Here is a 12273-nt window from a genome sequence, read left to right as displayed (position 1 = left end):
TTTTTTTGTTTTGTGGTTTTTGGCCGGGGCTGGGTTTGAACCCACCACCTCTGGCATATGGGGTCAGCGCCCTACTCCTTTGAGCCACAGGCGCCGCCCCTTGTTCCTGGATATTATAAGTATATTGTTTTTAATGTTGTTTAGTTTGAAAACTATTAAAACTGTGTTTAACAGTGTATTCAGGTACACAAATATAATTAGATTCTTTTCATTTCTCACTGTTTAACACGCAAACTTTAAGCATGTTTCATATATTAATTTCTAAAATAGTATATATATCAAGGTTTCTGTCTAACTATGTGGGTAAGGAATAGGACGCATTTAGCTTTGGTGCACAGTGAATTTTAGAACTGGAAGAGACTATGGTGAACCACTTAGTTGGGGGTTTTTTAAATACATTGAATAGAATTTTGGGTTTCTTGAAGTGTCTCTGCTGTTGCAGATTGGGGGTAGAAAGACTAATGCCTTTGGCCCTCTACCCTAACTCCAGCCCAAATAGAGATTCTGTGTAAGACTAGAAAAAGAGTTTCTGTGCTAAGAAAAAAAAATGTGGAGAAGCACTGATCTAATTGTCATTAAAGACCATGTTTTATGGTCAAGGAAACTAGCCCTGAGATGGTAAGTAACTTGTCCATAGTCAAAAAGCTAGATTTGTCTTGCTGTAACTTTAAAAGGCAAAGTATAACTGTTGTTCGGGCTTCAGTTAGTTCTTAACTTTTTAAAAACTCTGTTTATTATTTTATGTATTAGTTACATCAAGTCTGTTTGTAAAAAAAATAACTAGGGTAGCTTATAACAAATAACCTGAGTACAAGAGTGCCATTAAATTAGATTTGAGGGCACAAAATCCAGGTATTAAAGAACAAGATATATACTAATGAAACGTATGCAGACAATTATTATAACACTTGAGCACAGATTTTAACACTAAACTTCCTAGAGGCTGAGACAAAAGAAGAGACGCATATTCTGTGATACGTGTACCTTATTCTTTTCTTTTCCCTGAAGCGTAAACTCTTTGAAAATAAGCTGTTCTCATAGGAGAGTAGAATAGTGGTTACCAGAGGATGGGGAAGGGAGAAGTGGGAGCGTACTGAGTGGTTGATCAGTAGGTATAGAGTTAGATAGGAAGAATAAGTTCTGACATTCTATTGCATAGTAAGATGACTCGAGTTAACATTTATGTATTATATAACACATTTCAAAGTAGCTGAAAGAGAGGTTTTTGAATGTTCTTATCACCAAGATGACTCGAGTTAACATTTATGTATTATATAACACATTTCAAAGTAGCTGAAAGAGAGGTTTTTGAATGTTCTTATCACCAAGAAATAATAAATGTTTAAGGTAATAGATGTGCTAATTACCCGATTTTATACAATCTGTATATCTATTGAAACATCACCATGTGGCCAGGCACAGGGGGCTCATGCCTGTGATCCTACCACTCTGGGCGGTCCAGGTGGGTGGATGGCTTGAGCTTAGGAGTTTGTGACCAGCCTGAGCTAGAGCCAGACCCCATCTCTACTAAAATAATAGAAAAACTAGATGGGCGTGGTGGCACATGCATATAATCCTAGCTATTAGGGAGACTGAGGCAAGAGGATCCCTTAAGCCCAAGAGTTTGAGGTTGCTGAGTTTGAGCTATAATGACACCATAGCATTCTATCTAGGGCAACAATGAGACTCTGTCTAAAAAGAAAGAAACCTCACAATGTACTCCATAAATATGTACAATTATTGTGTATCAATCATAAAAATCAACAAATAAAAATTTCTTCTATGGAATTTAAAGCACCTAGTCAGTACCTTACTATATTTTGCACATGGTCGATGTTAGATGAATTTTTAAAAGTTACCAATTTTTTAAAGAAAGATACTTTCCCAGCATTTCCCTTAATTGTAGAAGTTATGTATTAGGGGTATCATTATGTAAGAGGCTTAGAACAACATAGTGGATATATCTTCAAAGCACTTTTATAAAACGTGGAAACATTTTTCATATCTTTTACTAGGGGAATAATTTAGTTGATTCTTTTTAAAAATCAAAGTCCATAAACTATATGTGATTTCAAACAAGTTTAGTTTCAAAAATGGGGTATCTAGTTGCCGTTTTCCACAGCTGTGTGATGGCAAGTGGCAGCTCTAACAACCAATAGGGAAAGAAGTGAAAATGTGCTAACTGTACCTGCTGCTAAAAATTATTTTTGCATTCCTTTAGTGCACAGTTTATTGGTCCTTGATCCAGAAGAATTTGATGCCTAATGCTTAAGCGACTTGTGAAGAATATGTAATGGGATTATAAAAGTACATATAAGATAATTTTGAGCTAGGAAAAAAAATGATATTACTGCCTTGCAATAGCATCCTTGGCTGTTGAATTATAAACTTTTTTTTTTTTTTTTTTACTATTTTTCCATTTATTTTATGTTGCATCTATTCCCATGCGTAAGTTTTTATTTTTTCCGTTTCTTCTGGGATATTTTTTCTTCTGTACACCCTTCCACTTCTGGTTGTGGAACAATTTTCAATAAGGATCATCTTGATGTGGTAGGGGGAGCTCTTGTGTGAGTTAATGTGACCATGAGCTCTGTGAGTTCAGAGATGCATCTTGGGTGCTTTGTTTACCTGGGATATGATGCTCAGTGATCTGAACCCTTAAGTTCAGCATTACTCCCTGTATTTTTAGCATGTGTAGTAAAAATTCAGCACTCTTTGGGCCACTGACCCTGTGTCCTGCCCCACTGTTTGACCTATCAACTCCACCATTGTAATATGGAGAATGGTACACATTGTTGCTTTAAAATGACATCTTTCAAAGGTGGGAGGGGGTGAGGGAAAGGAAGAGAAAACAATGACTAATTCTCACATAAATTGGATTTAGTTTTGACCAAAGTACATTATTTGAACAATAATTTTTAATTCAACTTGTTAATAGGTTGTTTAGGATATTGCATCCTCATTTATAAGTGAAATATGTTTGTAATTTCCCTTTATAATAATATATTTTTTCCAATTTTAATATCAGGTATATCCAGATGAAGTAGAATGATTTTGAAGTATTTCTTCTTTTTACATTGTCTTTAAGATTTGGCATGATCTGTTTTTTGAAATTATCTCCTGTTTTTATTTATAAATATTAGTTGTCTATTCTTTGAGACTTTGGGAAAAAGAAAAAGAAGTTAACTGATGACTCCATACTGAACCTCAGAATCAAAGCATTCTATGATAGACATACTTTTATCTGACAATGTGAATATTACTTTTTTTTGGCATTGTTATTATTGTTGTTCAATATTTCATTGCAGCAATCATCTGATTTCTTTTCCGAATGTATTTATCTTCGTTCATTCTTTATGAGGTTTTTGTTTCTAGTCCTTATCTTAAACATTATTATTATTAAATTTTAAGCCTCTTTAATTTTGTAAAGGCAAAAAGTGGAAACCAAATAAACACATGTATATGTATAGAGAAAATAAAAAATAAAATACAATGACATCTTTCAGATACTTGGCAGCTTTTCGTATATTGCATGGGCAGTTTCCTGTGTGTTCTTAAAGTGAACAGGAAGATTTATAGCTTTTGACTGGGATGACTTTGTGGGGTTTTCTCAGTGAAGTGAATAGCAAGACATTTTTACAGATCACCTCAGGGCACTTAGAGGAAGAGCTGATCACACATGTTAACGTCCTTATACCAAATCTCTATCTTAAATCAGTCCATATCCTTAAATCAATCCATATAAAATTGTATGAAACATGACTAATAATTGTTAGACTTTGTTATCCATATTAACTTTTATTGTTTGCTTTTATAAGCATTCAACTATTTCATCCATGTAGATTTCTTTTTTGCTTGTGTCGGTATACTGATTTCATTTTTATCTCCTATTTCCTTGTAATCTTAGTAAGCAATTTTTGTAAGACAGAGATCAAATGATTAATTCAAGGATGTAAGCCTTAATAGACACATAAGTTGATTAATAAGCCTTAATCTAATCAACTTTGGGGAAACACCCTTCAAAGAAGTTGTGCCCCATTGTATCTTCCTCAGGAGATTGGCTAGGTTCTTCAAATCCAGTCTGTCCTGTGTGTAGCATCTGTGTATTTATCTCTCTTTTCTCATAGGAATTTAAACTAGTCATTGATTCTGAAAAGTACTAAAGATACTCTTGTAAGGAATACTGGATTTTATTTATTTATTTTTTTTAGAGACAGAGTTTTACTTTGTCACCCTAGGTAGAGTACTGTGGCATCACAGCTCACAGCAACCTCTAGCTCTTGGGCTTAGGTGATTCTCTTGCCTCAGCCTCATGAGTAGCTGGAATCATAGGTGCCCACCACAACACCTGGCTATTTTTTTGTTGCAGTTTGGCTGGGGCCAGGTGTGAACTTGCTACCTTCGGTATATGGGGCCAGTGCCCTACTCACTGAGTCACAGGCACCACCCCAATACTGGATTTTTTTAATTTGATAAAGGATAAGCCTTGGCTTGGCTATAACAATCACATTAGTTTAGAGTTTCTGAATATTATAAAATTAGTTACTAAAATGTACTTTTAAAATTTTACTTAACCCTTGAAGACTTCACAAGCAAGTTCTTGTGTGATACCGAGGAACTCTTTATTTTTTAACTCATAGTGCCCATGAATAACCATGCTAATATCGCAGAATATAATAGAGTCTCTGAAAGTGAACATTACAACAAAAACAAAGGAAACACATTGTAGCATGGTTATTTTGATAACTGTCATACAAAATTCTGCCTTAATGAAATTTTCTGTTCTGTGTTTTATGACAATGCAAAGTTACTTACTTTCATTGTTCATAACTTTTAAAATCTTTGAAATTAACACCATCTTTTGTAACTAGTTTGAGAATTTTAATATAAGTGATTTTAGTCCCTTGAGAGAAAATTGTTAGACCTTGAAATTACTATTTGTAGATTTTCTCACCTTAATTTATAGGCAAAAAAGTTCTTCAGGCTTCCTCAGCTTCTCACTATTGCCCAGGTTGTTTATTTTTTGCTGAAATTTTACTGTGCACACAGAGATAACATTTTTTTTTCAATATAATGTTAAGTTTCATGTAATGCAGTGGTTCTCAGTCTTCCTAATGCTGCGGCCCTTTAATCAGTTCCTGTGGGTCATGACCCACAGGTTGAGAACGGCTGATGTAATAGAATGGAAGGTAAACCACTTTGTTGATAGCTGAGTTGATTATGAGAGGTACAGTACGTAATTTACAAGCTTATTACTAAAATGTAACCCTTCTCATGCCTGTATAGTAGTTTGTATAAGCAAACTCAATCTTTGAAACTATGGGGTTTAACTCGTTCGTTTGGTGATAGATGTCTCTTTTCTATGAGTGTGAATTCTTTCACTTTATTTTTAACTTGAAGTAGACTGTGTTGAGGGAACTCCTGGAATCTGAACGCAGAATGCCAGAATCAACTGAAGAATTTTGTCTGTAAATCTGTTTAGTTGTTGCTTTGTACACCAGAGGGATAAATTAGGATTGGTGTGTAGATGTAAATGTGTACTCTTCTTACATTTCAAAATTATTCTAAAAGCATTTTTATGTTGCATACTCATTCTGACGTATTTTTCTTTCTTAATTTTCTGTTACCAGCTAATAATACAGTGGATTTTACCACAGTAAAATTCCTGCTGCAGGATTCTAAAAGTTTGTTACATGCTTTCAGTACAAGGTCAAATTATGATGGTATTCTTCCACAGGCTTTTGCTCAAGTAAACAAACTGCTCCAAGCATTTGCAGAGGTAAGAGACTTTTAGAATGCCATTTAGAGTAGCTAAGTACATATGTTCTCAAAATGTATTTAGTAGACAATAGTATGTAAAGGATAATGTAATTCTAACTTGTTCTCACATGCTAAAGTAATAAGTAAATATTAAGTGAATTGAATGGAGAGTAAACAACTCTTTCACAAGTTACAAATCTTACATCCTTTTATGGAAGCATTGTTGCAGTGGTTCTTGGTATTTTATGTTGATTCATGTATGGATAGAAGAAAGCTATGCATTGTGATGTGACTACACATTTCCAATGCCTTAGGCCAAAACATCTCATGTATCGAAAATACTTAAAACTTTTTTAAACATGAAGATGCCAAGACTCTCTCAAGCCTTACTGTGTCAAATTTTTGGTAGAAGGCCGGTTGTGATGGCTCACACCTATAATCTTAGCACTCTGGGAGGTTGAGGCAGGTGGATTGCCTGAGCTCACAGGTTCGAGACTAGGCTGAGCCAGAGTAAGACCCCATCTCTAAAAAGAGCCAGACTGGTTCAACATACATAAATCTAGAAATAAATTACATCACATAAACAAAATAAAAAACAAAGACCATATTTTCTCAATTGATGCAGAAAAAGGTTTTGATAATATCCAACATCCTTTTATGATCAGAACATTTAAGAAAATATGTATGGAAGGGACATTTCTTAAACTGATAGAGGCCATTTACAGCAGACCCAGAGCCAATATCATATTGAATGGAGTAAAATTGAAAACATTTCCACTCAGATCAGGAACTAGGCAAGGATGCCCATTGTCTCCACTGCTATTTAACCATTGTAATGGAAGCCTTAGCCATCACAATCAGACAAGTAAAGGCGATCAAAGGTATCCAAATAGGGTCAGAGGAGATCAAACTTTCACTCTTCGCAGATGATATGATTTTATACCTGGAAACCCCCAGGGACTCAACTACAAAACTCTTAGAAGTGATCAAGGAATACAGCAGTGTCTCAGGATACAAAAATTAGTACTCACAAATCAGTAGCTTTTATATATACCAACAATAGTCAAGCTAAAAAAAGTCAAGGACTCTCTTCCTTTTACAGTAGTGCCAAAGAAGATGAAGTATTTGGGAATTGACCTAATGTGAAAAATGTCTATAAAGAGAATTATGAAACTCTGAGAAAATAAATAGCTGAAGATGGCAACAAAAAACATACCATGCTCATGGCTGGGAAGAATCAACATTGTTAAAATGTCCATACTACCCAAAACAATATACAAATTTAATGCAATCACTATTAAAGCACCACTGTCATACTTTAAAAATCTGGAAAAAATATGGAAAAGTATTCATTTTATATGGAATCAGAAAAAACTCGAATAGCCAAGACATTACTCAGAAATAAAAACAAATCAGGAGGAATCATGCTGCCGGACTTCAGACTATACTATAAATCTATAGTGATTAAAATGGCATGGTAACGGCACAAGATTAGAGAGGTTAGATGTGTGGAACAGAATAGAGAACAAAGAAATGAACCCAGACAGTTACCATCATTTGATCTTTGATAAGCCTAGCAAAAACATAAATTGGGGGAAAGATTCTCTGTTTAACAAATCGTGCTGGGTGAACTGGCTGGTGACTTGTAGAAGACTGAAACTGGACCCCTACCTTTCACCATTAACAAAAATTGACTCTCACTGGATAAAAGATTTAAACTTAAGATGTGAAACTTTAAAGATTCTTGGAGAGCGTGCAGGGGAAACTCTTGAAGAAATTGGCCTGGGAGAGGGTGGCGCCTGTGGCTCAGTGGGTAGGGCGCCAGCCCCATATACCGAGGCTGGCAGGTTCAAACCTAGCCCCAGCCAAATTGCAACAAAAAAAATAGCTGGGAGGCTAAGGCAGGAGAATTGCCTGATCCTAGGAGTTGGAGGTTGCTGTGAGCTGTGTGACACCACAGCACCTACCAAGGGCCCTACAAAAAAAAAATTGGCTTGGGAGAATGTTTTTTGAGGAGGACCCCCTAGGCAATTGAAGCAACACCAAAAATACATTACTGGGATCTGGTCAAACTAAAAAGCTTCTGCACAGCCAAGAACACAGTAACTAAAGTAAGCAGATACCTCAAATATTTGCAGGTTATGTTTCTGACAAAGGTTTGATAACCAGAATGCACAGAGAACTCAAACTTATTAATGAGAAAAGAACAAGTGATCTCATTTCACTGTGGGCAAGAGACTTGAACTGAAACTTCTCCAAAGAAGACAGGCGCATGGCCTACAGACAGATGAGAAAATGCTCATCATTTTTAATCATCAGAGAAATGCAAATCAAAACCACTTTGAGGTATCATCTAAGTCCAGTAAGATTAGCCCACATAACAAAATTTCAAAACTACAGATGTTAGCATAGATGTGGAGAGAAGGGAACCCTTATGCACTGCTGGTAGGAATGCAAACTGTTACATCCCTTCTGGAAAGAAGTTTGGAGAACACTTAGGGAGCTAAAAGTAGACCTGCTGTTTGATCCTGCCTTTCCTCTACTTAGGTATATATCCAGATAACCAAAAATCACTTTACTACAAAGACATTTGCCCAAGAATGTTTATTGCAGCCCAATTCATAATTGCCAAGTCATGGCAGCAGCCCTAGTGCCCATCAACCCATGAATGGATTAACAAATTGTGGTATATGTATACCATGGAATATTATGCAGCCATAAAAGATGGAGACTTTGGGGCAGCACCTGTGGATCAAGGCCCCATATACCGGGGGTGACAGGTTCAAGCCTGGCCCCTGCCAAAACTGCAAAAAAAAAAAGATGGAGACTTTACCTCTTTTATGATTACATGTATGGAGCTGGATCATATTCTTAGTAAGGTATCTGAAGAATGGAAGAAAAAATGTCCAGTGTACTCAGTACTATTATGAAACCAATATACAGTCACCCACACTTTCATATGAATGATAAAAAGCAATTATAGCCTAGAAAGAAGGAGAGGAGGAGGGCGAGGGAAGGGGAGGAGGGTAGAAGGATGGAGGGAGGATAATTGGTTGGACTTCACCTATTGTGCATATTTCAAGGGTACATGTCAAATATATTAAGAGTAGAGTATAAATGTCTAAACACAGAAATTAGGTGAGGTGAAGGCTATGTTAATCAGTTTGATGTAAACATTACAAATTGTATATAAAATCAGCACATTGTACCCCATAATTGCAGTAATGTACACAGTTAGGATCTAATAAAAATAAAATAGCCAGGTGTTGTGTGTGCCTGTAGTCCCAGCTACTCTGAAGGCTGAGGCAAGGGGTTCGCTTGAGCCCAAGAGTTTAAGGTTGCTATGAACTATGATGCCACAGCATTCTACCTAGGGCAACAAAGTGAGACTCTGTCTCCAAAAACAACAACAACAACAGAAAAAGCCTAATTTTTGGTAGAGGTATCCAGAAATGTTTTGTTTTACCTTTTATTTTGGAGTAATCTCAGGCTTATGAAAAAGTTGTAAGAGCAGTACAGAGAATTCCTGTATGTGTCCTTTGTCCTGATTCCTCAGGTATTAACATTTTATCATATTTGCTTTATCGTTTTCCTTATCTGTCTAGCTGCTTACTTATCAGTCTACCTATCCACATTTTCTTTCTTTCTTTCTTTTTTTTTTTTTTAATTTTTTTATTTTTGAGACAGAGCCTCAAGCTGTCCCCCTGGGTAGAGTGCTGTGGCATCACAGCTCACAGCGACCTCTAACTCTCCAACTCTGGGCTCAAGGCGAGTCTCCTGCCTCAGCCTCCCAAGTAGCTGGGACCATAGGCACCTGCCCCAAAGCCTGGCTATTTTTTTTGGTTGTAGCCGGCATTGTTGTTTGGTGGGCCCGGGCTGGGTTTGAACCCGCCACCTTAGGTATATGTGGCTGGCTCCTTAGCCACTTGAGCCACAGGGCCACCGAGCCCACATTTTTTTCTGAGCTATTTGAGAGTATGTTATATGAGTATATTCGCCTGAATATTTCCATATGTATTTTCTAAAAAATAAGGATAGCTCATGTAACTATGGTATAATTAATCAGGAAATTAATATTGATATAATAGTTATCTAATCTGTGGACTTTATTCAGACTTCACCAACTGACCTATGAAGCAACCACCCTAACACTAATGCTTTTTTTACCCCCTTTGAAATTTAATTTCAAATCTGTAATAGAAAAGCCTGTGAGTTTTTTGCACCAGAAACAGTTAAAAAAATCTTAGCATTGTAGCCACTAGAGGAGATATTAATGGATCTTTTATTCAGTTATAGGTATCATGCTCTTTTTTTTCTCTGAGTAAATGAATTGGCCAAGTTGTTCTCATTGATTTTTTTTTTTTTTTCATGGTCAGAAAGGTCCACTCCCTTTGCAGTAATTAAAGGATTAGATGACACTAATCTTAGTCATAATTGGTAAGGAAAGAACTTACTTGTTACTAAGAGGGTATATCTCATGGAGTGAAAGAAGCATCTTTTAAAATAAACTAAATGGAAATGTGTGATAATTCTTGAGGAAAAAAATGATCTTTTTTGGTTTAAGATGCCCAAAACATTGGTCATTTTACTTTTTTATGGCAAATGTGATCTTTAGAACTACTAGTAGTAAAGAATGGACCTATGGATATAGAGGGTTGTAGTTTGATTTAGTTTGGAAAGATATATTATCTTTTCCCATTACAGAACATATCTTTAGTGAAACAAATATAGTGAACAAGATGGAAAGTTCAGGATACTGAAGGAAACAGTTTTTGAATTAAGATTATGAGAATAGCTGTTGGTTCATAGACATGGGCACTTCACAAAAGGATGTTATTATCAAGTCAGATGCACCTGACACTCTGTTATTGAACATGCAGATTACATCGCCTCCTATGGCTCTAAGAAAGATGATTATGAATACCGCCTGTCTGAATATTTGAGAATGAGTGGCATCTATTGGGGTCTGACAGTGATGGCTCTAATGGGACAGCTTGATCACATGAATAGAGAAGAAATTCTGACATTTATTAAGTCATGCCAACATGAGTGTGGTAGAATAAGTGGTTAGTATTGGATATGATCCTCATCTTGTATACACTCTGAGTGCTGTCCAGATTCTTACTCTGTATGATAGTATTAATGTTATTGACATAAACAAAATTGTGGAATATGTTTAAAGTCTACAGAAAGAAGATGGTTCTTTTGCTGGAAACATATGGGGAGAAATTGATATAAGCTTCTCTTTCTGTGCAGTGGCTACTTTGGCTCTTTTGGGGAAGCTTGATGCTATTAATGTGGAAAAGGCAATTGAATTTGTTTTATCCTGCATGAACTTTGTTGGTGGATTTGGTTGCAGACCAGGTGCCGAATCCCATGCTGGGCAGATCTATTGTTGCACAGGATTCCTGGCTATTACTAGTCAGTTGCATCACGTAAATTCTGATTTACTTGGTTGGTGGCTTTGTGAATGACAGTTACCCTCAGGCGGACTCAATGGAAGGCCAGAGAAGTTACCAGATGTATGCTAGTCATGGTGGGTGTTGGCATCTCTAAAGATAATTGGAAGGCTTCATTGGATTGATAGAGAGAAACTTCGTAGTTTTATTTTAGCATGTCAAGATGAAGAAATGGGGATTTGCAGACAGGCCAGGAGATATGGTGAATCCTTTTCATACATTATTTGGAATTGCTAGAGTGTCACTTTTAGGAGAAGAACAGATTAAACCCCTTAGTCCTGTTTTTTGCATGCCTGAAGAAGTGCTTCGGAGGGTGAATGTTCAGCCTGAGCTAGGGAGCTAGAGTCAGTGGAATTTGATCTAGGTTCAAAAGTTGAATCATACAATTTTGCCATCTCAACGTTTCTGTATTTGAAGTACTTGTTGGACTTAAAAATTATTGTTAAAACTTTGTATATTGTGTTAAATTAATTTTAATCATGTAATTATATATATTGTAAAATAAAGACCTGTATTTTATTTTCCTTTTTAGATTTTCTTCTGAAATGCTCTTACTCTGACTAGGGGTTTTTTTTTAATATAAATATACTTCAGTGTATCTGTTATTCATTTCTGTCTTATAGAGCAAAATTAAAACCTCTTGGGTGGGTTCTACTTGAAAAAAAAAGATTATTGATAATAAAACACAATTTAGGGTTGGTTGAGATAATAATGATATTAAATTTTTACTTTTTTCATCAATTAGAAACCTAGAGATGGGAGGTGCCATGAAAATATGCTGTTAAATAGTGTTACTTATCAGTTAATAGTATTCCTACTATGTTGCCCATTGAATATTTAAGACCATTGGATTGTTGTTTAGTAAATTGTTTATTCTTAGATCTTGAGTTTTCAGTTGTTAAGTTAGCAGGAGATTCATGAAGTTGAGTAGCAAAGAATCTAGCATCCTTCTAAGTCAGTGGTTCTCAACCTTCCCTTTAATACAGTTCCTGTGGGTCGTGACCCACAGGCTGATAACTGCTGTTCTAAGTGCTATTCCCTCAACATTTGCCAT

At 36.0% G+C, this 12273-nt stretch overlaps 1 protein-coding gene and 1 pseudogene across 4 annotated transcripts in view; both read left to right on the top strand.

The window, feature by feature from the left end:
- Positions 1-12273, top strand: part of SWT1 (SWT1, RNA endoribonuclease homolog) — a 111333-nt gene that overhangs the window by 38760 nt on the left and 60300 nt on the right. For all 4 annotated transcript variants that reach the window (XM_023510831.1, XM_023510829.1, XM_003785624.3 and 1 more), the window contains one exon: positions 5631-5779. In XM_023510831.1, the coding sequence (XP_023366599.1) occupies positions 5631-5779 (149 nt within the window). The remainder of the gene's footprint in view (positions 1-5630; positions 5780-12273) is intronic.
- LOC100947223 lies at positions 10572-11562 on the top strand (annotated as a pseudogene).

This window comes from Otolemur garnettii, unplaced genomic scaffold (genome assembly GCF_000181295.1).
Source record: "Otolemur garnettii isolate 467f Iridium unplaced genomic scaffold, OtoGar3 scaffold00016, whole genome shotgun sequence".
Lineage (NCBI taxonomy): Eukaryota > Metazoa > Chordata > Mammalia > Primates > Galagidae > Otolemur > Otolemur garnettii.
Note: the sequence above shows the minus strand (reverse complement) of the source record. Positions and strands in the feature narration are given on the sequence as shown.